At 31.4% G+C, this 27,635-nt stretch overlaps 1 protein-coding gene across 1 annotated transcript in view; it reads left to right on the top strand.

Moving 5' to 3' along the window:
- Nucleotides 1-24,330, top strand: part of LOC129231697 (uncharacterized) — a 32,592-nt gene extending 8,262 nt beyond the window's left edge. The window contains 6 exon segments of the mRNA XM_054866061.1: nt 6,261-6,364; nt 6,367-6,468; nt 12,727-12,892; nt 16,932-17,064; nt 18,803-18,957; nt 24,194-24,330. Coding sequence (XP_054722036.1) covers nt 6,261-6,364; nt 6,367-6,468; nt 12,727-12,892; nt 16,932-17,064; nt 18,803-18,957; nt 24,194-24,240 — 707 coding nt within the window. The 3' untranslated portion in view covers nt 24,241-24,330.
- The last annotated feature ends 3,305 nt before the right edge of the window (nt 24,331-27,635 follow it).

Below are 27,635 nucleotides of genomic sequence, written 5' to 3'. Positions count from 1 at the left end.
TTTCTAAGTGAAAGTTTACTTTTTCACAGTTTATCGTTTTTGATCATCACCCACATTAAAACTACCGAGTGATTACTGTACAAAAGTAAGGATATTATACGTATTTATTCGGAAATAATCTATATCTGCTAAGATGTAATGCTATTTGTAGACCTGCCGAGCCCTTCCACATTTTTTGGAAGCTTTCTGCATTTTAACCCTACCTTCAGCTCGAAAGGTTAAATCTTAAGCATTTTCCCTCGCAATTCAGAACAAATTTTCATATTTCCAGCTTCGTTTCCTTCAACTTCTGTCCTATTTCCAGTGGTTTCAGAAGCCAAGACGATTCGTTTTCGTTGTGAAGTGATGACGTCACAGTGAGGGTGAGTGTCTCCGAGACGTAGTGTGCTCCACACCAATCAAATTTAAAGTGCCATACAGGCTTATATTTTTTCCCCGTATTAACTGAACAATATTGTACAATAATCAAAACTCGTTTTTTTCTATTATTATTATTATTATTATTGTCTTTGATAATAAGGTTAATAAAGTAAATATATAAATAGTTTTCTTTAAAATCAATTTTAATAGTCTAACAAGTAGTTTACTTCAACATTAAAAAACAATGCCACATAAAATTTTTCTCATTGTTACCTACTTCTTCTGTTATCTTCTGTAAACCGTTTACATTTTTGGGAAAAGAGGTTAACAGGTATGCATTTGTTTTAAGAAGAATGAGAAAATGAAGAGTTGCAGCAAAAAGAAGTAAGCATCATTTTTATTATTTTTGAGAAATTGAAAAGAAGTTTTGAAATTTGAATGTGTAACTTTAATGTCCCTTTTGGGTTTTTTTTTTGGCACGAAAGCCTATTAAGAATTTTGCGAGAAAACCTTGATAATTCATGAAATTGATTAAATTTGATAAATTATCTTTTTCTTCTACATCTTTTGTATGGCTTTGAGCTGGGACAAACTCCTTTTTGCTCCAGGCTTTGGAGGGAATTCGTAAAGAAGGTAATTTGAACTGCTATCAAACTTTTCAAAAATGGAGCTGACTCTCTTTTGTTGCAAAAACCCTTAAATTATACTCAGACATAATTCCAACTTGCCAACTGCTCCGCATTTTGCAGAGTTTGGCGAAACTCCACGCCTCCGCAAAGAAGTTATTTTGCTCCACATTTCCTGGCCAAACGTTTTCGAGCTTCTATTTTGTTATTATCATGTCAAACATGTAAATATGGGAAATTAAAGATGGTTATACTCAAAGATTGAAATAGTGTTTAAAGCTGGTTTATTAATTTAAAAATAATTATTTTTATACTAGTGCCTAAAATGATTATTAAGACTCTAAAACAATTTTAGTTATGTGGTTTTAGTTTTTTTTTATTGATTTTTTACACAAAATACCGAGTTACTCCGCAAAATTTCAAATTGCTCCTCAAAATCAACACATATGCTTCTCAAATGGGGTGGTTTCCTTTAGTCAAAAGTACTACTTTTAGTTATTCAAATGGATAGAATGAGCAAAAAAAATTACATGGACCCAGAAAATACTTTCATTTTCCTAACAGTTTTTTTTTAAATTAATTTTTTAAAATGTCCGATTTTTCAAACAAGGCGTGGTCTTTATGACGTCACAAATGATACAATTTGGCGCATCTTTCTACCACGTTTCCACGTTATGATAATCAAGCAGCGAATTAAAATTGCGCTCTATGCTTGTTATCAACCATATCGTTGCCAATACACGTGAGTAAAGATGCGAATTAAATATTTTGTTCTGTGAATGGCAACATTGAATGGCATTTCATCATTTGTGATGTCACACGACAGAAGTGTAAACAATGAAAGCGCAACGATTTAAGTAATTTCTTAAAATTATTAAACTTGAATAATTTTTTTAAAAAATGGTCAGATCCTATGTTTTTAAGCATGCTCTTTCAGAAAAAAATACTTTTAAAATTTTGAAAACGACCCCATTGTTCCTCCAAGGTTGGCAACCCTGATAATGTATCTAAATGCTGATTTTTTCCACATAGTACTTCTACAAGTACACTTGGAAATCCTGTTGCATGGTAGTTAACAAATTTGGTTGACTTTTAGCTCGGTCTCTTTTCTATTGAAATTAAATCGAGAAGAAGTTAGGTCGCTGTTTTTTTTAAGAGATAACCATCCTACGTACATTTACTATCCTATTAAATGTAGATGGATGTGAGTTGAAAGTTTACCATCTTTCGCAAACTTCCTCTCATTAAAGAGAATTGCTCTGTTTGAAAAATTAAAACAATAGAAAAAGGCAATTTCAACAACTAAAATGCCATTTTAAATTGTTATCAGAGATAGCCATGCGTCATATTCCTCTTTGTGTTTTTATCTTTCTTTAAGCTTATCTTCAATTCCACCCTGTTCTGCCTTGTATACGCAGTGCCATATTTAATCCTCGTCTTTAGTTGATTGTTTACATTTTCACCATCATGAAATTCCAATTCCTCATTTTCTTTAAGATGATTAGTATATCTTTAGCCTATTTAACGTGTAAGTAGGTATGTATATCTCATTTCTTGAAAGGATAACATCTGAAATTAATTGCGTTATCTTCGTATTTTCATTTGCAGTGATCATTCTTATTTGATGCAAATTTGCTTGAATATTAATGCGGTTAAATGAATGTATAATGCAATGTGAAATTTTAAGACTCATTTCTGTCGTAAGACATAGCAATGCTATGATGATATATGACAATTTACCTATATTTAGCAGTGATTTAATATTATATTCAAGATATAATTTGAATAATTAGGTTTCTAATTCCTTTAACTGTTGTTGACTTTTCTCTGCAGTCAATTAAATTTTCTCTCATGATTAATTACGAAGGAAAATTACGCAGCTGTTAGTATTTCTTATGTAATTTTTTATATTTTACTTAAAATACTTCATTTCCAAAAATTAAAAAAAAGAGTGAATCTTCGGTCTAATTATGGTTGAATTTACTTGAAACGTTTTAAACTGTTGGCTTTTTTTTTATATCTTGATGACTTATTTTCCTATCCACACAATGACAGTTTCTTTTTCCAGACATTCAATATTCCTCAGCTGCAAGGATTTTGTGTGTGTGTGTGTGTGTGTGCGTGTGTGTGTGAAAAGATCTTTTTACTCTTTTCAAATTTTAATTTTAATTCAATGTCTATTTTCTCAAATTTTGTCTTCTAATATTTTCTTTTTTTCGTTGAAAAAATATGCCATAAAAAAGCTGAACATTTCTAACAGTTCATTCGTGTTTCGATAAACAATATTTGTGCCACTTGTAGTAATCTTTTCACTTCATTTCTGTCTTCCAACATCACAATAATGAAAAAAAAGTAATTGTAAGTTAAATTATTTGTGAAGTGTGTCAATTTTAAATAAAGTTTTTACTTTAATTGAGGGATATAGCTTTTACGGTACATAAATTTGTGTTTAATTTCTCAGAATATTTAAGACTTGATAATAAAACTGATACTTATATATTTTATGTTATCAGCTAATCAATCATTGCTACTTGAATTATTACAAAAGTTTTCGAAGTTTTAAGTTATTTTATTACATCAGTGTCGAATATGTAAACCCAGCCAGTATAACTTTTGTTTCTTTTCACTTACAGCTAGCATGATTCAGAAAAATGTAATAATATTGAGCGTAAAAGGAAATTCATGATCAAGATTAAACCATTAGTTTTACCAATTAATTTCTCTTTTTTTTTTTCAAAAATCGGGAAAAGATTTGTTTATGCGGGATTGTGTACCACAAAAATAACACTTGAAAACAACTGTTTGCATTTCAAAAACCAATTATTTTCACTTTAAAAAATGATAAATAGGGTAAAAGCACCGAATTGGAACTGTCTTTTGTTTTTATCACTTTCAACTGACATGAGTAAGAAAATAAAAACAAAATTCATTATTTTGTAACTGGAAGTATATCAGTTTAAGGAGCTTAAATTATAAACAAGCTATAAATTTTAATTTTTAAAAAAATTCGGAAGGAATTTGTTTTTACGGGATGCCTCCTATTGCAGGATACAAGAAAAATAACATTAAAAAACAAATTCTTATTACGTGTATGAACTATATGCACTTCAAGAAAATAATATGTATATTTTCGATTATCAGCACAGTCATGACTTGCATAATTGTGGCATTTTTGACACGTTTCTACTGCTCACACCACTGATCATTTGAAAATGTCCTTACAGAACCAAACACACATATAACATAGTATCATTTTCATCTTCACTTTAACTCAGGGGCGGACTGAAACCGCCCCTGACTTTGGAACTTGGAAACACTACATTTAAAAGAATAAAGGAGGTTGGGAATATACTCAATATATTCAAGAGTAAGTATACCTTCTGAAATCTGTAAAAGTCTACAAGACTGTATTGCAGTCATTCAGGGTACCTTTGAGCCAGACCGCCGGTCAACTTTGAGCCGCTTCAAACGCTTTAGTATATTTCAGTTAAAGAGAAAACTAAATAGTCCAGTGCTGAGCTCAACTCCCAGTGATATTAAATCAGTGTGTTATTAAATTTTTCAATATAAGTTTACAAAACTGTAAAGCATGACAAATCAAAAGATATTATTATGAAGTTATTTTGAAAAGCCGTTTTGAAGATGTTGAAATCCTATTCATATTTTATAGTAAGTAACATTATACTCATTTATCAGGCGTTTTATTTCCTATAAATGGTGAATTTCTCAGTATCTTTAACATTTTGTTTAGTAATTGTACTTCGTAAATGTAAAAAAGTAAGACATTATATTTTTAAAAATTGTAAAAAAGCAGTCGAAAGACTTTGTACTATGGAATAAGTAAAAAGACACAACGTGTATAAAGTACAAATAAAAGCATTTAAAAAAGAGTTAAAAACTCAACAAACAGCTGTTTCGAGGCTATAAAATGCAAGCCCCATCATCAGATCATAAAATGAAGAATTAATGGTTCACCAATGCAAACCAAACGAAAAATGAAAGGAAGCAAAGTAAGTATACAAGGAACTGAAAACTATTACTTAATTTATATACCGAAAACTATTACGTAATTCGGTTCCTTGTCTATTTACTTTGCTTTCTTTCATTTGTCGTTCATTTGTCGTTTGGTTTTGCATTGGTGAACAATTCATTCTTCTTTTTGTGCACTGATGAAGGGCACTTGATCGCCCCCAAAACAGCTGCTTGCTGAATTTTTAACTGTAAAGTGCTTTTATTTATACTTTACACACGTTGTGTCTTTTTGCTTATTATAATTTTACTCTATTTTTTAAGGCAAATTTGCTCTGGCTTCACGCTAATCTTAGCTTTGCTGTTTTCTTATGGATACATTCTATCTACAAACTAAACTGTTAATTTTATTGACATTTGTTTTCAAAAACGTACTTTCTCCACTTCATCTAACTGCATACATGAAACAAAAATCAAAATGTTAAGTGTCCCATGTTAGGGAAGAGGATCACAAACCTAGAACAATGAACTGTTTTTAAAATTGTTTTTAATTATATTTTTCTATACGTGTATATCTTGTTTGAGGTAAAGTAATGATGCTGTTCTACTGAACAAAATGTTTTGTTAAAACTTAAAACATATGATTACTATGCTACTAAAAGATAAAAGTTCAAAGCTGTTCCGAGTATTGGTACTTGACTGTACTATTGTATTGAGCGACTTTATCTTTAGATTCCATGCTAAATACCCACCTCCCCCCAATTAAACTTTAAACATTTACAAAAAAAATTCTCTTCACAATTTAGTATTACGAACTAAACGTATTACGAACTTACTATTGAAGTCAAAAGTCAAAATTGAAGTCAAAATTGAAGTCTTTTGTATCTTATAAGTAAGCAAATGTGTCATAAAAAAATTAGCACATCTCTCCTTCCTTATAGAATGATTATATAGTGTGTTTTGGCAGTTATTTAAATTTTAAAAGTCACATTCGCTTACCCTTAGAATTTTTTTAAAAGGCTAAAATTTAAAATATTGCTTAGAGTTTATGTTCCAAATTTTATATTGTTATAATTTTGCGTCCAAGGGTAACATGTTCTTTTTACAGCCTGAACAATAGGCATTTTATTATTGCAGTATAGTTTCGCTGTTTGCCACTGCTTAATAAACATGGTTTTATGTTCGACTCTAAAGTAAAAATAACGAGATCTTATTAGATTTCTTTTAAAATTATACTTATGAAAAATAATTTAGTTCGATTTAACACTTCTCCAGGAAAAAGTAATTATATTTCATTGTTTATAGCTTATTTAGAAGATCTTTGCGCTTTGAATTTACGAAGAATCAGCGTTCCTAACTCTGGACAGTTGTCTTCAGGAGCATTGCAGCCAAGTCGGCATGCAACATACAGTTTTTTCACAAAACTGATAGTTTGCTGATAAGCTCTACTTATGGAGTAGTTATTAGTATAAGGAAAATACATTTCAGACCTGGATGCAGTGATTACCTGAAAGGTTAGTATTTTTTTATAGACGTAAACGTATATGTGTGTCTGTGTGTGTGTGAAATAAATATAGAACTTCCTTAATAGCGCAGTGACTTAAATAGGGCCAGTGAAGTACTTTACTGGTAAAAAACTTCACTGTAAAGTCATCAGTAGTTGGCACCAATTTATGAACGTCAGTCCGCGGTAATGTCTTAGAGTTATGCTGCAGTGACGTCTTCATAACGTCATGAAGTGACTGGTCACAAATTAATTGCTGCAGCGATGTCGCAGGGACGTCACATGAAGCATCTCACAAATGTGTCACAGCGTGAGTCCTGTGAGGCGTCACAAATCTCTCACTTTGGGACTAGTAACCATTATGATGTCATTGTAACTTTGCCACAAGATGTTGTCCTATAGGCGTATTAAGAAATGAAAATTGCATAATTCACATTTTACGCAACATTACGGTACGGATTGCAGTTAATATGTATACAATTGCTTAACAAGACAAAACTGCGAATTTTGTAATGAGCAGCCCAAAAGGAAAGAAGATAATACCGTTGAACTTGGTTATAGTGGCATTGTTTTGATCATAACTCTGTTATAAAGACAGGAAAATTTCGTCCCTTCATTTGCCCATAGACCTCTGACGTAATAACAGCGTTTCACTGAGTTTACGTACACGTGATAAAAGTAAGGAAGACTCTTTTGTAGATCTAAGATAAATTACACAGGCCTACATTTTTTTCTTCATGAAAACATGTTTCAATTTTAATAGGTGCCTTAGTTTTTTTTTTTTTTCTTTTTTCCAGCACATCAGGTTTTCAGGAAAAGTGTGGTGGGTTTGAAAATTTTTCATAGAAACTCCCAAAAAAATACTGAGAGAAAATTAATTGAAAACTATATTTCATAGAAAATTCCTACAGAATTGAGTTGTTAATTAAAAAAAACAATGCAGTTTTTATCAACGTTAGACAATCGTTGGTTTTTTTTTTTTTTTTTGAAAATAAAATTGTTTTTTTTCGCTTTTTCTTCATCGGTTTTGTAGTCGGAACTTTCATCTGATGAATGCTGATGGATGGTTGGAAAAGGTGGAAGAATGGGAATTCTTGGTCTATGAGAGGTACAGGTCGTGTAGCAAATCAGGATACTGAATTGTATCTTTCGAATTGAAACCCTTGACATCGCAAGAGCCACAAGTAACAGTCGTCTCCTTGGTTTTTTTGGTTCTTTATACGAGTATACCATAGAAATGCCGAAAGGTAAAGAGCTACATGTACCTTTTGTCAATTTTCTCAGTAGCTAAGCACACTTTGTGTGGAGACCCATGCGTATTGCTCTGATCACCAAGCTTTACACTGAAGTAAACGTGATAAGATTTCTTGATAAATACTGTTACGTTTCGTTGAGTTTTGTTATCGTTAAATCAACACACACGTAACAAAATGTATCAGGACTGTTTTTACACTTTCTTGATGACATTATAACGCTCTAAACACTCAGAAAACAAAACACAACTCGGTGCTACATACAACTGACATTATTTCGTAAGGAACTACTGATGACTTTGGCAGATGCGAAAATGAAAAAAAGTATTTCTACTGAAATGAAATAAAAGTAACATTATACTCAAATATTTTTAATTGGTGTATCAAGGATTCATCAGGGATCATTAGCGATTGAGTATACCAAAAATCAACTCTGGGGGGTCTGCATGGGGCTGATGATACAGAGGGGTGAAGAACTCAACTTGTTCTGCCATGTCCTTAATCGCGTGTTTATTTTCTTTCTTCTTTCTTGGTGATGTATATTTGGCTTTGTTGCGTCGACCGACATTTGGTTTTCTTGACGGTAGGACATTTTAAAGAAATAATTTCAATGTAATTCGGGAAATATCAAGAAGGTACTTTTTTTATTTTAGTACAAAATTATCTCATAAGGTTTTTTTTAATTTTTGTGAAAAATATGGACGTGATGGGCTCAAACCAAATTCATATTCAGAATCAGCGTACTCGCATTAGCTATGGACACTTATCAAATTCAAAACACCAAAAAAACATATAGGCCTGTGTTATTCTTAACATTGTATGATTAGACCTCCGCATGTGTTATATTTTCCGGATTGCTTTGACTTTTTTGTGGAAAGCAAACTTTATAAAAGGTTTACGTATTTTGGTTCAAGTATCTTCTTAGTTCAAGCTGCTTATAATGGTTCTTTTTTTTTCGGCTCTAAAACTATATCGGCTTACTATAAAAGTTGCGCTCCACTACGTACAAAAGAATTTACCCTATCTGTTTTAACGATGGTGCAGTAGATGAGATCCGCAGAAATGAGTTTTTAAGATTTTTTAATGGAACGCGTTTCGAATTCAATGTAGTAACAATAGCGAAATGTTGGAATTTAGACTTTTTTGCGCTCTTTTTTAGTGTGGACCAAATAAGCAAGCTTTTATAGCAAACGTACAATAGATGACAAAAATGCAAAAAAAGAAAAAAATGAACATTTTGCAGTTACTGCAGTTTACCTGCCCACAGCAGTATGGTAGTTATCTATTACTACTATTCGTAGTATCAATATAAACGTAAGTAAAAGACGAAAATCTATGTATGATTTTCCCATTTCCATACAATGACTAAGCAGGTAGTACACATTATTTTTATTTGTATTACTAACATGAGTACAGATATTAAAATATTCGTTGTGTTTTTGTTTGTCCTGCCAGTTAAAATTTAAAAAAATTCGTGAACCTGGTGTCTCTAAAAGCAAACAAACATTTATTCTGCTGCGGGCAGGTGAAGGGCGGGCAAAATGTTTTCCATTTGTTTTTGGGGGGGGGGGGGGCATTTTTGTCATCAATTGTGCGTTAGCTTCATTGTACGAACTTGCTTATTTGCTTCCCACTGAAAAAAAAGGAGTGAAAAAAACGTTTCATTCCAACTTTTCCCTAATGTTTTCATTGAATCTAACACACATTTGTTCAAATACCTCGAAAACTAATTTCTGCCGATACTGCCGTTTACCTGCCCACGGCTGTATTGCCCAAAACATTAGTGAATCGGAAACGTACTCGAATGTTTCATATTCAGAAAAGGTGGTCGTTCCCAAATGGAATGCTTTTCCATTTTCTTAAATCCTAACAGTGTTACTTTTGTAAACGGATTTAATACATTTTTCCGAGTTTTAAACAACAGTGAGACTTTTGAAAATTTGTAAATTGAGTAAATTGTAAGCAGTAATCGTCGAGTAGGTATGTAACCAAAAAAGTGATTAAAACCAATAACTGGTTCTTATTCACATTTTGGACGCTGATTTCAGGAAAATAGTTAGAAAACTTTATCACGTAGTATTTTTTTTAAAAATTGAAAATTTAGAATTTCGTTGCCCCCCTTCAGTAAAAAGTGTTATACTTAAGAAAAGGGGTGTCAGCATATAGTGTCCATAAGTTGTAATTATGGTAAAAACTGAAGATTTTTCTGCCTCAGGAACAAAAAAAAAAAAGAAAGAAAAGAAAGGATTTTTTCAGTTAATTATTACGGCCTAAAAATTTGTTTCAACAGAGTTATCTTTAAAAAAAACTCTAATTAGTGGACCAAATGTAATAAAAAATAGTCATTAAAATTCAGTTGTTATTATAAGAGGAATTTCATAAGTGTCAAGTATGACTGAAAACGATAACTTGCTTACTTTTCTCTCTCTCTCGTTTTCTCCCCCCCCCCCCCCATTTAACCCTTCTTTTATCGGCTCAATTACTCTTTGATCTTTGATTAAAAATATTCTGTTTCAAGAGCAGCTCAGTTTTATAAAGGTGTTATATCTATACAGAGGTTTCTATCCCGCGGCAGATGAGTAGGAATTTGGGGCAAAGTGAAATAGTTAAGATAACTGAGCTTTTTCAAAATGAACAAATTGGAAATTTGTTTTGAAAATTACAGTACATAAATAATGAACATTTTATTTTATAATAAAACTTTCATTGAAATAGTATTTTTTATTTTTGCTAGTAAATTTTCGCTTTCAAAGAAAAAGTTCAAAATTTTCACTATTTTTTTTTTTTTCCACGGGCCAAACTGAAAAATGAAGTATTTTTGTAATGAAATATTCTCTATTCGATTTAAAAAAAAATATTTTCTATCAAAAGAATCAGCAAATAAAAGGTTGAATGAAAAAATGAAAGGATACTGAAAACAAGTAAACGAATAATTAAATTAATTTATTAATTAATGTATGCGACAAATAAATGAGTGAGAATGAATGAATAAGAAAATAAGTTAAGGGATAAATAAGTAAGTAAATTACTAAATAAAGGTATGTTAATAAAGTAATTAATAAAGCGTACGGAAGAGATTTAATAAATGGTTGAATAATTAAACGAAATTAATTATTTCACTTTGCCTCATCCACTTTGCCCCGCATGCACTTGCCTAATTCTACAAAATATTTAAAATACAAATAAGCTTAATATTAACTAAATAAATACCGTACCGAATATTAGAAGGTCTATATTTCAAATTTTAATTACAAGAACTTCATCATTTAATAATACCAAAAATAATTTTCGACTTTAAACAAAATATTACAATATTATTATCAATTTTTGAAATTTGCGTGTGTTACCATATTCTATGATTTTGAGAGGTATTTTTTTTCTTTACTGGAACTGACTACATGTGTTACAACTTTGTTAAAATATTACTAGATAGGTGGCGCTAAAAGCAGAGGCAAATATTTCACCATTTCACTTCGCCCTGCTATTTCCCTTTGCCCCATGTTCCCCCTGCATAACTTTATGGCGTTCTTGTTTAAACTTTTAACTTGTGCATTATATGTATTAAATAGGGAACATGAGCGTGTCTGAATTCAGCCTATTCCTTTTGTTATATTTGTAGACGAATTTGTTGTGAAGAAGCATAAAATAAATATTTTCATGTGGATAGTATATTATAAGTATTTCAGTGCAAAAGTTGGTGACAAGGCTCTCATGGGCGCCACATACATTGTATCAACCTGTTGCAGAGGGTTTAAAATGGTCAAAAGGCTTGAAAAAGTATTTCCCTTTCGGAAAAGGAAAATTGAGCTTTGAAAACACACACAAATCCAGGCTAAATTAAACAACCTGTTCTAATTACTATAAAATTAATATATATATATATATATATATATATATATATAGAAACTCATTTACAATTGTTTCGTGCATAAACTCGTTTGTAAGTAATAAACTTACAGATAATTTGAAAAAGATATTTTCTTTCCCCAGAATAGGAAAATTAGGCTTTCCTGCCCATATGTTTAAGCTCGTTTTGTGAAAAACCCGTATGTGATTAAGAAGAATGGATGCATATTTGAAATCAGTGCACCAAGTGGTATAAAACCTGTGTAATCAACGTAACGAAAAGTGCAAATTTTCGAAACTTACTGTAAAAATGTATCAAAGGTACCGATGACAATTTTTATCAACAGTAAAAAAAACACTCAACGTACAACAGTGAAGATAAAGATTCAACTCAACATTTACTGATAATCCTTGCTGTTGTGTGTAGACATATTTCGATGCTATCACTACCACTAGGAATCGATACCTCTGATTCGTATCAGGGACCTCGGTACCGGTCTAGAACGGTACAATGCTATGCTGACATCAATCCTAAAGATTTCAAGCATTGAAAAAAAAAAGTTCGTTCTTGAAATGCTTATGCTTTTTGACTTTCAAGAACTTCTCTCTGAAGTAAATTTATATCAGAACACAAATTTTACAGACAAATCTAAAACGAATGGGTTTATGACTTAACTTCAATTCTATCTATTTTCATTTATTGCTTGTTGCTATTAGAATTTTCTCCTTGAATTGTCTTCAGTCACTTTCTGCTTTTGGATAAATAAGAAGATTTATCAAAATAGGAAGACGCCCGTCTTATGCATATTTTTTTATAATTTCAAATAATTAAACTTGTTAGTTACATTATTTCAGTGAAAATATCAAATTTTTTCCTCTTATTTTTCTTTTATTTTCTTTCGACTGACGACAAAAAGTTAGTTATTTATTTTAATTCCTCAAAGGAGCAATTATCAAATGAAAAACTAATATTCTTCGACACTGCCTATACGAAGAATCAGAAAACAGATGATATCGAAACGGTGCAAGTTGTGTGAGTGTTTTTTACATTAATGAAGAATTTTCATTTGTAATTCGTGTTTCATTTACGTTTACTAGTCATTTGACACATGTGTTTAGCATAAGGACATTGTGATTATTTTTGATGTATATGTTTCGAATTCAACAGATAGATGATGGCGTCCGGAAAGTGGCGCTGTGTGGGTCTAAGACCGAAGCTGACAAGAATATGCAGTTCTATGGCAAGGATATCCAGCTGAACTACGTCACTGGAAGTGTAGGTGAAGATAAGCAAAACTATGACGGATTTATTCTTGACTACACAGGATATAAAAGTAAGTTTCCAAGCCTGTGTTTCTGTCCTTTTTTTTTTTTTAATGATTTCATGTGAAGTAAGATTGTTAGTCTATCTCAACTAAGTTTTCCGAAAACCATTCTGTGGTCTTGTTTATGTAATATTGAGGGCTTAACAAATATGTTTCACAATGAACTTATGTTACACAAACAGGAACTCACAGATCTCAGATACTGTTACAATGAGAAGCTTTTAAAACACTCTTACTTTTTGAAACACTGTCTCAGGTTTTTGGCCTACCAAAGTACAGTGCTGGCCAAATTATTGGACAATTACTGTTTTAAAAGCAAATTCTTTATTGATTACATAACTATAGACACATTAATGAACAGTGAAATAATTATCTAATATTTAGTATGCATTCCCTTGTTCTTGAAGAGCATTTTAAGTCTTTTTGGCATACTTTTCACAAGGTTTACTTTACACCATTTCTTAACTTTTTAAAAAAAGGAGGTAAAAAATTGTTTATACTCACTATTATATATACTCACATGAACATACTCACTAATTACCTAAAACTAACTTTAAATAAAACAGAATAGGATAATAAAAAGAACTAGTGAACAGTTTAAGTTGACTGAGGTTATGTTTCTGGTAGGTAGATAAACAAAGAACATAAACAAAGCAGACAGTGCTGCCACCTGCAAACACTAAATTACGCTAAAATAACGTAATAATCAGTGTACAGTATGTACTGAACTTTAACAGTAAAATAAATGGTATTTTATTACAAATAGTGTACAAAAACCAAAAACAACTCTTTAGTCCAATAATTTGGCCGGCACTGTATTGCAATGAAAAGACTCAAAAAAAACAACAACACATAAGTGAAAAAATTTGGAATGGGGTCACCTACTTTTGCAGCTACACTCTTCAATTATCATCAACCAAATTCACATGTATGGATTTAGGGGGCCTAGTGAGGAGAAGAAGTTTTTTAAGTTTAGAGTAACATAAATTGCAATTAAATGTCATCAAATGTCAATGAAATGTCTGTTATTATATTTAAATGTCCTCCCAATTGAGGAGGGGCAAACATCTCGGCATACCCTCTTATCCATTAAATCTCTCCATGTTGATTGAAATATATTGGCTTTTTGATGCACAAATATTCTTCATTTTAGAGTAACTACATTCGCATAGTGCTCCAATGAAATATGTTTGTAATTTTTTAAAGATCCAATTATAAAACAAACAAAAACATCATAACAGTTCATTCGAAAAAATAATGTGCAAAAGTTTTTTTAATGCAATTTCTAGGTCAAAAATACTTAGACAAAATAAGTTTATTTTGAACGTCACAAGATTTTCTTTGTAAATAATGTTGCAAAATATAGATTAAGAATTTGGACAAAAACGTTAGCAGTGTGGAAAATTTATTAAACCGTCCGCTTTTATCTGTTCATGTTAATTCTAAAACACAAAAAGGACAAACATATAATTCACAATTAAATATTTATATTTTCTACTGTACGTACTTTAAAAGCCTTGATTGTATGAGTAACAAAGTTTTTCATGCTGTCTTTCTGTTTTTTCCAATGCATAACACTCAGACGTGACTCATATGCATTGAAACTCACTAAAATGTCTCAAAATAAATTGAACAAAAAGTTTCACAATCATAGGGAGGAGTTATAACTTAAATGCAGAATTTTTTTATTCTTTTGTTTAGAGTTTTATTTGAAGATTACCTTAATATAAATTACATAAAATATACACAATATTAAAAGCATGTAATAAAGCATACTGATAACTAAACAGATGTAAAATAACCTGAAGCAAAAGGTGGCAGTTGTATTTAATTTTGAAATATCAAAGTACACATGAAATGTGCTTTATTTCAGTTTGGACAAAACTGTTACGAAAACTTTTAAAAGTAGGGGAATGTGGGGCAAAGTGAAATGGTTAAGATCACTGAGCTTTTTCAAAATGAACGAATTGGAAATTTGTTTTGAAAATTGTACTACATAATGAAAGAACATTGTGTTTTATAATAAACTTGCATTGAAACAGAATTTTTTTATTTTCGGAAGAAAATTTGCGCTTTAAAAAAAACAGGAAAATTTCCACTTGAAAAATTTATGGGTCAAAGTAAAAAATGAAATATGTTTCTAATGTAATATGTTCTATTTGATTCAAAAAATATTTTTGATCAAATGAATCCGTAAATAAAAGTTTTAATGAATAAATGAAAATGTTACGGAAACAAGAAATGAAAAAAAAACTAATTAATTAATTAATCCATGAAGAAAAATAAATAAGTGAGTAAAAGAGTGAAGGAATATTAAAATAAGTGAATGAATAAAAAAAAGTAAATTACTTAATAAAGGAGTACAAATAAATAAATTAATAAATGAATGAGTAAGTGATTAAGTAAATGATTGAGTGAGTATAAATGAAACAAACTATTTCACTTTCCCCATCCACTTTGCCCCGCATGTACTTGACTAAATGTACAAAATATTTACAAATAAGCTTAATATTAACTAAATAAGTACTGCACTGAATATTAGAAGTTCTCAATTAATACCTCAAATGTAAACAAGAAATTTATCATTTTTAATTATAAAAATAATTTTTGACTTACAACAAAATATTACGATATGAGTATCAATTTTTGAAAATTGCGTGTATTACCATACACTTTAATCTTTGGTGGTATTTTTTTTTTTTTTTTTTGACTAGAATCGACTACCTGTGTTACCATATAGTTAAAATATTACTAGATAGGTAGCAATGGAAGCAGAGTAAATATTTCACTCTGCCCCGCTATTTCACTTTGCCCCACATTCCCCTACATTGCAGTCCCGAAAACCTGACACTCGATAACCCGGCATTCTCAGGCCGTGTTTTTGAGACTCTAGAGTAGTAATGATTTCAGTGGATATAGTAAAAATCTAGTTGGACAGCGTTTTCAAAAAGTTTCAGTCATATAATTTTTGATAACAGGACTACAATAATGTTGATTTACACAACATTATAAGCATTATTACACAATCAACGATAGCCAATTTAGCTCATCCTATTGCTTCATTATAGTGAGCAAGTCACGCAAATAGCTTTTGACTTGCTAAATTACAATTTAAATAACATCTTACTCAATACTTTAACAATAGTTTGAGCAAGTTTCTAAATTCAGTGCAATTCTCAACAATCATATAGTAGGGGAATGTGGGACAAAATGAAATGGCTAAGATGACTGAGTTTTTTCAAAATGAACAAATTGGAACTTTGCTTTGAAAAATAAATGAGCAAGTAAATGAATGAATAATTAGAAACTAAGTGAATGAATATATAAATAGAAGAGTTACTAAATGAATGAATGTAAATGAATTAATTAATAAAAGAAAACGTAAGTGATTTATATTAAATGATTGAGTGAGTAAAAGAAACAAACTATTTCACTTTGTCCCATTCACTTTGCCCCGTATGTAGTTGAATAATTGTACAATTCATTTAAAATACAAATAGGCTTAATATTAACTACATTAATACTGCATTGAATATTAGGAGGCCTCAATTAATATTTAAAATGTTAATAAAAATAATTTTACCATATTATAGTAACAAAAATAAATTTTTTACTTACAACAAAATAATACATTTTGAGTTTTTTAATTTTTCTGTGTTACCAAATGCTTTAATCCTCGCTGATATTTTTTTCCTGACTGAAATAGATTACATATGGTGCTATATAGTTAAAATAATACCAGATAGATGGAGCTAAAAGCAGACTAAATATTTCACTATTTCACTTTGCCCCGCTATTTCACTTTGCCCCATGTAACCCTATATATTTTAAAAAGCTTCTAGTATAAATCTGAATCCCAAAAATATTTTTTGTATTTTTGTTGTTTCATCAGAATTGTGAAAAAAATATCGAACTCACTTCAAATCAACCTAACATCTTCAGAAAAATAACATTAAAAAAATGTATAGTTACCGTTCTGATTTGAAAACAATATTTGTGCCTTCTTTTATTTTCTGTATGGTTTTAAAAACTACAACTTTCTTTACAGATAGACCTTGTGATGAATTCACCAGCTTTCAATGTAGTAATGGACTATGTATTTATGCGGGTTTGGTAAACGACGGAAGAAACAATTGCGGAGACTTTAGTGATGAAAACATTTACAAGGGAAGAGTTTTTAAGTAAGACTGTCTCATAAATAGAACATCATTTATGATACTGAATTCACAGGCTAGCTCATTATAATTAATAATGAATTATTAGTTTTAATTAGTACATAAAAGTAAGAATTATTCCTCCTTTTATAGATTCACATGATTTAAGTATAGCTTTTTGTTCAAATGTTACTTAAAGTTCATAGTACTAGATGTTCGTTTATAATCATTATGAGAGAGATGCATTAAGCGATTCGAACTAAGTTAGATTATAGTTCGTGTCTGATTTGCTACGTCAAAAACCTCGCAAACGATTGATTCAGACTTTCAAAAGTAGAATATTCAGTAGTGAATGACAATGGTAGACAAAATTATAGACCTTTTTTTTAAGTTTATTTTAATTTAAACTCAATTGAGTTGGATTTCGTGAAAATGAAGATGAATAAATAAAACAAAAAGTCCTAATTTCAGTATCGCTCACAAATTAAATCAAACAATTTATTTTTAAAAACGTATAACTTGAACATTTTAACATGACATGTAAACTTACAACACATGTACGAATTTACTGCCAAAAATATAATAATGTTTTAATGCAAGTTGTTTTTTAATAAAATACATTATTCTTTCTGCACTCTAATTTTCAAAACAAATTTACAATTGTTCATTTTGAAAAAGCAAAGTTATCTTAACTATTTCCCCTTTGCCCCGCATTTCCTTAGCCGAGAAGAAATGTTTAAAAAATTCAATCCAATGCTGCCCCCAATGCGAATCGCATAAAGTAAACTCCCGATTATGAGCAGTCGGATTATCCGCAGGTCCTTTCACATTTATTTATTTATTTACCTATTTATTTTGAAACTTGTGATTGTGTTGTTGTTCGCTTTTAGATTTTACATGTATTTTTTATATTCAATGTTAGTAGCTGCAATGTAGCAATGTTTTTAGTTATAATTTGAGTTGCATGTGTGAGTGTCATTAATATTTTTTATCTATTGCATACACTAAGTATCTTTTTTTACCTATTATTCGGATTATTAGCGGTTACCGTGCCACCCTATTCTGCGGATAACCGGGAGTTTGTATTTTTGAAATTTTCAAAATAGTTTTATTTACCCATAAAACTGAAGCATCAAAGTTTAGCTCTCATAGCCTGAGAAGATAGCGATTTATTTATCTTGCAACACCATTTACTTTGTACTATTGGAATATTGACAAGTGTACCGGCACTCAAAATCAAATTCGGCAGAATGTCCCAAGTTAAGGTACTGCACCAAGTACTTGACTGTGCATGAAATAAAAGTCAAAATATTAAGTGCATTAAATTAGCTGGGAGGATCCCTAACTTGGAACAGTTGATATTTATTTTGTTTCATTTTTAAAAGGACATACCTACACATCTGTACAGTAAAACCTATCTACAACGATACTTTTGGGACCTAAAAAAATATCGTAAGAGACAGGTTATCGTTACAGACAGTTTGATTATTCATGCTAACATTTTGCTGGGGCCAAAAAAAAATTGTTATAGACAGGTTTTCGTTATAGACAGTATCGTTATACACAGGTTTCTCTGTAACTTGTTCAAGGTATTATGGCCCTTTGATAGAACGGATTTTTTTTTTTCTAATTAAAAGCACATGCTATAAACGATAATAGCTCAAAACTGCGCAAGTATGAGCACTTGACTGCTTTATTTATTTTTTCTTCGTCATTACAGTTGAATAACAAAAATTGATTACTTTGTTGTGACGTTATTCTAATTTAAAGGTATCGTAGTAGTCATTGCTCTCATCTTCATCTGCATCTTAGGCGTTGTAGCGGGTGTAACTGTATCTGCTATTTTAACAGCGGTTCTAACGGACGTTTGGACAACATGTCGCGCTGGTGCTTCAACGTTCCGAAATCCAAGAATTTGTTGTAAGTATTTGCTATTTTATACCAATTAGGTTTTGTTGCTTTCAGTAGAAACAATCCAAACTAATTAAAAACAATCCTCTATTTGATTGCACAGATAAAGAGATCCAGTGTCATGAAGTACAAAAACGACTTTTTTGTACACGTTCTTCCTTACCGTGCACTTAATCCTGTGCACAAGACTTTCATTCACTGCACATTGCACATTTGATACTACATTGCACATTAAAAACAAAGCGACGAGCTACAGTTTGTGAGTTAAGTAGCGATATTTATGTTGTCGGGCTGTCCCGACAGTCTAGCGCAAAATGTTACGTTAAGGATCGTGTGTGAATTTCTTTTGAAATACACTGTCACAAAACAATATATGCACCCCGACTAAATTAAGTTACAACCAAGAAACTCAGCAGGATTAACGTGCAATTCATATAAAATTCAATTATAAAGTTAAATTCTTGCTTTTTATCTTATTATCTTATTAAATTAAATTATTGCTTATTGTGAAATTCTCGTGTCGTATTGTTATTCAAACAAAACTGTCGAAGGAATCAGCAGATGTTGGAAGTCCCTTACAGAAATATTAACCCCTGCTGCAGTTATATACGTAAATAATTGTGAAAAAGTTGCTGCTGTGGGGTTTTGTGCATGAAATGAGCTTTTGATTAGGTAACATAAATGATTGATGGAATTCATGTTGGATGATCTAGGTGCCTAAATCATTTACTAGAACTGTCCAAAATGTATTTAAAAAAAAAATGCGATTTTTTGTGGCCGGGTGACATGATGCTATGCTATCCCTAAAATTTCCTACTTGATTTGGATAGATGAACTTCGTAAATGGCTGCAAGTGGGCTTAAAGTAGCTGTCATAACCATTTTCAGTCATTCAGTGGTTTCTAATTCAAGACATGTAAGGCCCACGCCGTTATGGAGTCATTTGTTGGCCATTTGGATTCAAAGCTTCGTGGTTTCTGCGTCAAACTTAAACCCTACTATTAGTTCTTTTTACCCAATTTCACTGACAAAACCACGGTTTTCCAATGGTCTAAGGTCCATCCGATATGGTTGCGAGCCTAAGGGAAGCATTACAGGAGAAGTCTGCCGTGTGCACTTAAAACGGCAGTATCTGCAGAAATCAGTTTTCGAGATATTTGAAGAAATGTATGTCGGAATCAATATTAACCATAGGGAAATCTTGGAATTAGACGTTTTTTTCGCGCCTTTTTTTCAGCGGAAGCCAAATAAGCAAGCTTGTACAATAAAGCTAACGTACAATAGATGACAAAAATGCAAAAAATGAAAAATGAAAAATTTGCAGTTACTGCCCTTTACCTGCACACGGCAGAAGTCATGCTGATAGCGAAGGCATTCGAATCGTTCCTCTGCAGGCATAACCCATTAAAGTCAAATTTTGCTGCCCTGTTCTAAAAAACAGGCCTATCATTTTTCCCAGACAGATTTCTATGTCTACTTCACGCAGTATTGCTTGTACTTCTACCTGAACAGTTCTATGAACACGTCGCTGGTCCCTGTGATTAAGTGCTGGTAATCGACCATTGCGCTGTCCATGGTGGGAGGTTATGCCTGATATTAAGTCTTTTGGCCACTCTTTTGACTCTGAGAATCTCAGAATGTTGAATTCCTCTACGACTTCTAAAATGGAGTTTTACACCCGTCTAATAGGGTGGGCCGAAAAAAGGAAATTTTTCGATAAACAACTTCTAATAGCAAAAGAAATTGTGTATAGTCATCCAAAACATGGCAAAAATAATAAAAATAAAAAAATAAAATAATATTTATGTCTTCAGATCGCGTATTGGCAGCAAAGTTTGAAAAACAGATATATTTTCAAATATTTTTATGAAAATCCATATGTTGAAAATTTTTGCTCTAATACTGTTTAAATGCTTCCTTTTAACACTCTTTTCATATATCTTTGAAAATTTTTACATTTCTTTATAGTTTTTAGTTCGCGCATAAGCCTCAAAGTTACGTGAAATAAACCAAAAATCGACGCTTTTAGCTTATTTTGCACATTGTAGTATTTCTTCTTTTAGATCCCAGTCACATTTTTTTTAAAACAATGAATGGGCACTGTACAGCATTTTTCTGTAATTGCAATTATATTTTGTTACCTTAACAACCCAAAACCCACTACAAGTAGGTGGCTGCACTTCTTGTTCCTCTTTGCAATTCCCAAGAAGAAGAATTATTTACAGAACTTATATATTTGAAAAGTAACGTGCATTCAAAATAACTATATTATTTTAAACAAACTTCTACGTTTGGATCAAGGTTTGAAGTTGGACTTGTGACTCAATTTTTGCATTGATGATCGCGAGTATAAAGTTTTTCATGTTAATCCTTATCTCGTCTCATCCCAAATACCCAACCTACCGATTCACTAACCAGTTTAATAACCCGTTCAAGTACCGCAGTGTAAAATAGAAAAATTTACTAAATTATGGGTAAAGTCTGAATCTTTTTGTAAAATTAAACATTATTAACTTAGCAAGAACTCGGTCGGAAGAAATCGAAGTTTTTAAAACGGACTTAAGAAGCAAGCAAAAGTATATTTGATGGATATTGTCAATGTAATACAGAAAGGAAAATCTCGCTCTCCCAAAACCAAGAACTTTCCGTCATTAACATTCGTTAAGGTGGGCTAACGGAGAGTTGGGGATATACTATATATACTATATCTTTCAATCTAGACTGCTAATGGAATGAAGACATTCGTAAATTGTACCTTTAAAAATTATGCTTCTTTGGTTCGATAAAATTAAAATTTAAAGAAAAGAACGAATTTCCGTGAAACATTTACATCTACACTTATTCAAAATTACAAAATCTAAAAGTGAAGTGTCTGATAATCTTCTGAACATCGTGGATCCGGTGATTCAAAGAAATTCTTATTTTGCTATTTTTGAGAAATTGTTATTGGTCATGGCAGTGGACTAGACGCAAAATATAAAGGAATTGGATTACAGTAGGCCGGTAGGCAGTGTTGGGCATTAATCAATTATTTTTTCAATTGCCTTGTTAATTGATTAAAAAAGTAATTGCAATTAAATCAATTACAATTAAATCAACTGCAGTTAAACTATTAATTGTCCTTTGCAATTAATTTAATTGAATTAATGTACGTTCATCGTTTCTCACAATTAAAATAATTGCGACTAATATTTTTAATTGTTTTATGAAACAATTAAACCTAACAATTAACTTTATGTATCAATAGGTACAGCGCAGGGTACAGAGTCCAAAGTGTTATTCAATTTTGGATTTTCGTTCAGTGGTGACTTCTTGCTCGACGCGTGAACTGGTCTCGTCTAGGCATGCTTTTTCCACACATATTTGTGTTTTAATTAAGTGTTTTAAGTTTGTGTAAATCATTGTTTTTTAGTTTACCCCATAACAGAGGACGTGAGAAAGAAGGACATAACAGGGAACGTGAGGTCTCAGAGACCCCGCTCTGTTTTAATTACTTTTTTTAATCATGTACCAATTAAGATACATATCTGAAACTTCTTTCAGATGTTATTTAGACCTTTATTAGTAAAAAAAAGGAAAAAAAATGTTTTTGAATTTTTAATTGGGAAATATACCTTTTCTGAGGAAATTTCGCTGGAGCCATAAGATTTTTTGAGAAAAGTCATATGCTGCAGTAAATAATTTATTGCTCGTAATAAAGTTACTGTTGAGCATTTATCTTTTATTAGTTGCCAACATGAGTATTTAAATAGATAATAATATGGTATGCGTCTAAAGTCCACATCTCAGGTAGACCTGCAGCCTGTACATTGTGTTAAACAAAACCAGTATTTTTTTAAGAGTTAGTTTTAATTAAAATTCAAAAAAACAATTGACAATTGTTAATTGTAGCAAACTACAATTAACAATTAATTGTTAACTGTAGTAAACTACACATAACAATTAATTAATTGCTAACTGTAGAAAACTACAATTAACAATTAATCAATCGCTAATTGTAATGATCCACAATTACAATTGATCAGTTGTTAGTTGTGGTTACGTTTACCAATTAATCAATTGTTAATCTTTAATTGTTCATGCAATTAAAATTTGCCCAACTCTGCCGGTAGGGTATACAACGAAAAATATTACCCATCAAGAAACAATTCGACCTTCCACCAATATTCAGATTTAAAGCTTCGCAGTATATCAGTTGACTGGTCAAAGTTTTACTTCCTCCACTTCAGTGATGACTTGGAAAACAAGGTTATTTCATCATTTCTAGAAACTATACATTTGCTTAACTAGGCATTCTTAAAATTCCCATATCACACTCGGGCATTTAAAAGGATTGCGGAACTGATCAGTGAATCTGCAGAAATTCATTTGAAGCAATAGGCGCAAGAGAGTGATTTATGTGTAAAACTTTATGTCCGCAAAAATCAATGCCAAAACTGAGTCGTAAGTCCAAATTCTAACCTTGATCGAAGCACAAAGATCAACCACCTACTTATGGTGGGTTCTGGATTGTTAAAACATCAAAATATAATTGCATTTTCTGCAGAATTTATGCAAAAAAAAAAAAAATATATATATATATATATATATATATAACTGGAATTTAAAAGAAGAAATACTGCTGTGTTATAAAATAAGCTGAAAACGTCGATTTTTGGTTAATTTCACGTAACTTTGCGGCTTTTACGCTAACTAAAACCTGTAAAGAAATGTAAATATTTTCAAAGATGTTTGAAAAAGTATTTAAAAAAAGCATTTGAATGGTATTAGAACTAAAATTTTGAACACTTGAATTTTTATAAAAATGTTTAAAAATTGACCATTTTTTACTTTTTTTTTCAAATTTTGCTGCGAATGCGCGATCTGAAGACATAAATATTATTTTTTATTATTATTTTTCCTCTGTTTAGGATGAAATTACAACTTTTTTTTGCTATTAGAAGTTTCTTCTCGAAAATATCCTTTTTTTTTCGGCCCACCCTAACGTCAACGTCCATTACCATTATGGGTTCGAAGTCTGTTTATTACCGTTGTGCAGTCATATTCAGGTACGAACCTTTTATAGAAACCTTTTCACGTGAATCACTTGGGTATAAATAAAAACCCGACCAATGAACTTCCCATTTATGCATTTTGCACGCGACACTATTATTATCAATATATGTATTTGCTTCTTGCTATCTCATGACTTTTGTCACCTCAGTGTATATATATTTCATATATAGATTTTTTAAACTCTTTTCTAGGTACCAGAGAAGGTGCTACAGCAGATCTACTACTATCCTGCTGCTAACATTAACTTTCGAATAAGCATGGTCTAACACATGTATTATCTTGCTTCAAGTTTAAAACCAATATGGTTTCAGAATAAAGTGGTTTTGAAATAAAGTGCATTTTTAAAGAAACTAGTTTTTTCTATTATCCATTCGTCATTTTAAAAATTTAAATAAAAAAAAACAGATAAAAAAACAGAAATGTCAGATTTTAAAGAAAGAAATCCTTCAAAAACTTAAATGCAAAGAATATTATTATTTTTTTTATAAATACATTTTCTCAAACATAGACAGAACTTATCTTTGGAAAAAATGTTTTGGGGTGTTCTTGAAAGATGCTATTTTGAGAACTTACTGATGGTGTTCCTGATACATCAATTACAATCTTGATATTGACAATACAAGAAACAAATCTAACCATTACTAGTTGAATGATTATAATTAGTAATTTGCCTTAATAATTATAAATGTAAAACGTCAACCATTACTGGTTGAGTGATTATAATTAGTAATTTGCTTTAATAATTATAAATGTGAAAAGTTAAGATGATTATTGGTGCTGTGGGGCTGATCAGATCGTGGTTAGTATGCTGAAAATGCCTGCACATCAGGCAGCTCATCCAAAATTGGTAGAAAAAAAAAGTCTGGCCATTGACCAGTTGATCTTCTGCTTTTTGCGGAGATTTTCTTGGTATTTCAGACTTATTATCATGAAACATGTTATTTTTGGTTGTTGTTGTTTTTTGGATAAAAGTATTCAATATTTAGTAGCCAACCACAAAGTCGAAACTTACATCTGCGTTTGTTTTCCGAAAAATCTCGTGTTGTGGGAGAGAGGAGTTCGCGTTACCTCTCAGATACATTATTTGCGAAAAAAAAACCCTCTCGTAACAACCATATCGCGTGAGGCAGATAAAATTAAAACATACAGTCTAATCAAAGCTTGAAAGAAACTAATCAGGCTATAAATCGGTTTATGTTCTAGTAATAATCGTCCAACGTTCCCATTCATAAAACCATTGAAAAAAAAAAAAAACAATGACCCTAAAATTGGCTATCGCTTGAACACTATTACAAGCTTATTTTACGTTTTATGAACATCACTCACGAACTATTACTGAAATAATATACTATAAAATATACTATTGCATTCCAATAAAAGAAATTAAGGTGAGTTCGGGTAAGTGCGTCCCCTGATAATTTTGGGAATGCTGGGCCTGAAGAGATTTCTGCTATGCAATGAATATGTTTGGAGAATGTCTAGTGATAATTCCTATAAGTAGAGATTGAGACTGGCACTCATAGATAAAACACAATCAGTGATAACTTACGTGTCTTCTACAGAACTCTAATGTGAAGATTGAGAAGGTTAGAGTTTCGTTTATTTTGTTGTCATATCAAACAACTGAAATCAGCAAGTATAAGTTGTATTTTTTAATAACAAGTTACTACTAATATACATGGCCTGTTTTAATTAATTACTGTAACCAGACTTTTTTTATTATAGGAGCCGCACTTTCCCTTTCTGTAAAGGAAGATGGGGTAAGTGCGTTTCATATTGTGGGGAAAGTGCGACCCCATGCAATTTGATTATAATTTTGCTTATAATTGCTATTTTCAGTTCATTTTTTATTTCCCCTTTTCAATAACTTCTACTAAATTCCAACTGTACATTCAATTTGGAAAATGGGGAGAACTTATGCTCGAAAGAATGGATCAAGAGAAATCGTATTTGAAGGATAATCTCTAAGCAAAGTTAGACTTTAAAAACTCAAAAATGATGTGTCAATTAGATAATTTCAACGCAGCAGTTAGGTAATTTGGCGTTCAGGAATGAATTTTTGTAGACCATTTAAAAGCTAGACGAGTTTGGATATCTTCGTTGGATATCTACTGCGATTCTTCAATTCGTAGAAAGTATACAGAGAGTTTAGATGAAAGCAATGATTATGAGACAGAAATAAGTTTAAAAGCAATCAACGATAAAGCTTTACCGGCTGAAGAAATAAAAAAATATGAAGAAATAAAAGATGTAAAAAATTAAAAAAGGAGGACCATGTCTTCTATAAATTGGGCAAATCAAAACGTGTATAAGAGAGATCAAGATAAACCTAAAAATCATAATTATATGCAAAAACTATACATATAGGTTTCTAACAGAAAATATAAGGTAGGTGCGGGTATTAAGGCCTGTCGGGTAATAAGGCCTAAACAGCGAAAATATAATTTAAAATGGTTGTAGCCGCTCAAAAACGCTATCGTAGATAGTTTACACTCCCAGATGGCACCTCAAACTGGTCGCAACGCCATGCTCAGTTGTTTTGACCAGCGAGCCCAGATTCATTTTCATGGAACGCTCGTAAGACACGAATAATAAAAAATCGTCAGATTGAAAGGTAAGTAATTTTTGTAATATCATACTTTTATGAATAGTTTTGCGCTACAGTTATCTGTCTTGAATGCTTCTTTCGATATTTCATGTCTGAGTGAAATATTATGATCGAATTATTGTACTTTTTTGTATTTTTTTAAATTCGACGTCAGCGGCTAATAAGGCCTACGAAAGTTGACCGTAGGCTTTATTATACTTCTTTTTTTTGTAACGTAGTTTTTCAGCTGTGCATCTTATTTTGAACCTTTCTCAACACGGTATGAGTGTTTATTAGTAATTGCGGCTGTTTACGACTTGGTTCATTCTTATTTTTGGTCCTACATCACGATGCCCCCCAAACGAGCACTGTGGTCTGATAATGACTTAGTGTCGACTGTCCAAGCAGTAAGAAGAGGTATGCTGAGCTCATATAAAGCAGCTGTGAGGTATAATGTTCCCATGAGAACCATTAGAAACCATCTCCAGACCGGAAGTTTGAAAAAAATACTTGGTAGAAAATCTATTCTCAGGGTGATGACCATGAAGCTGATCTTGTCATCAGAATTTTGAGGTTTGCTGAAGTAGGATTGCCTGTGACACCACGTATTCTCCGACGCTTGGTTTTATGAACCCGGCCAGAGCTCAAAAGCTTAACAAATTTATCGTTAATGATCACTTTAACAGACTGAATGAAATTTATGATAATCTAGACTTGGAGAAGTCATCCTGAAAGAATATACAACATGGATGAAAAAGGTTGCAGTCTCACAATTCACAACCAGCAGACTGTTTTGGCAAAGAAGGGGACTAAAAGAGTGCATTTACAGTCTTCGGAACACGCCGAAAGTGTCACAATAGCTGGATGTGTAAATGCACTTGGTACTGCTATACCACCAATCATAATATTTAAAGGCAAACGGTTGAAGGCAGAATTATATGACAATTTGCCACCGGGTTCTTTGGTAGAAAAATCTACAAAGGGTTATATGACTAATGAACTTTTTACAGAATTTCTAAAGCACCTATCTAGATTTAAAAGTGCAG

This window comes from Uloborus diversus, chromosome 10, assembly GCF_026930045.1.
Source record: "Uloborus diversus isolate 005 chromosome 10, Udiv.v.3.1, whole genome shotgun sequence".
NCBI classification, from domain to species: domain Eukaryota; kingdom Metazoa; phylum Arthropoda; class Arachnida; order Araneae; family Uloboridae; genus Uloborus; species Uloborus diversus.
This window is presented reverse-complemented; position numbering and strand designations above follow the sequence as displayed.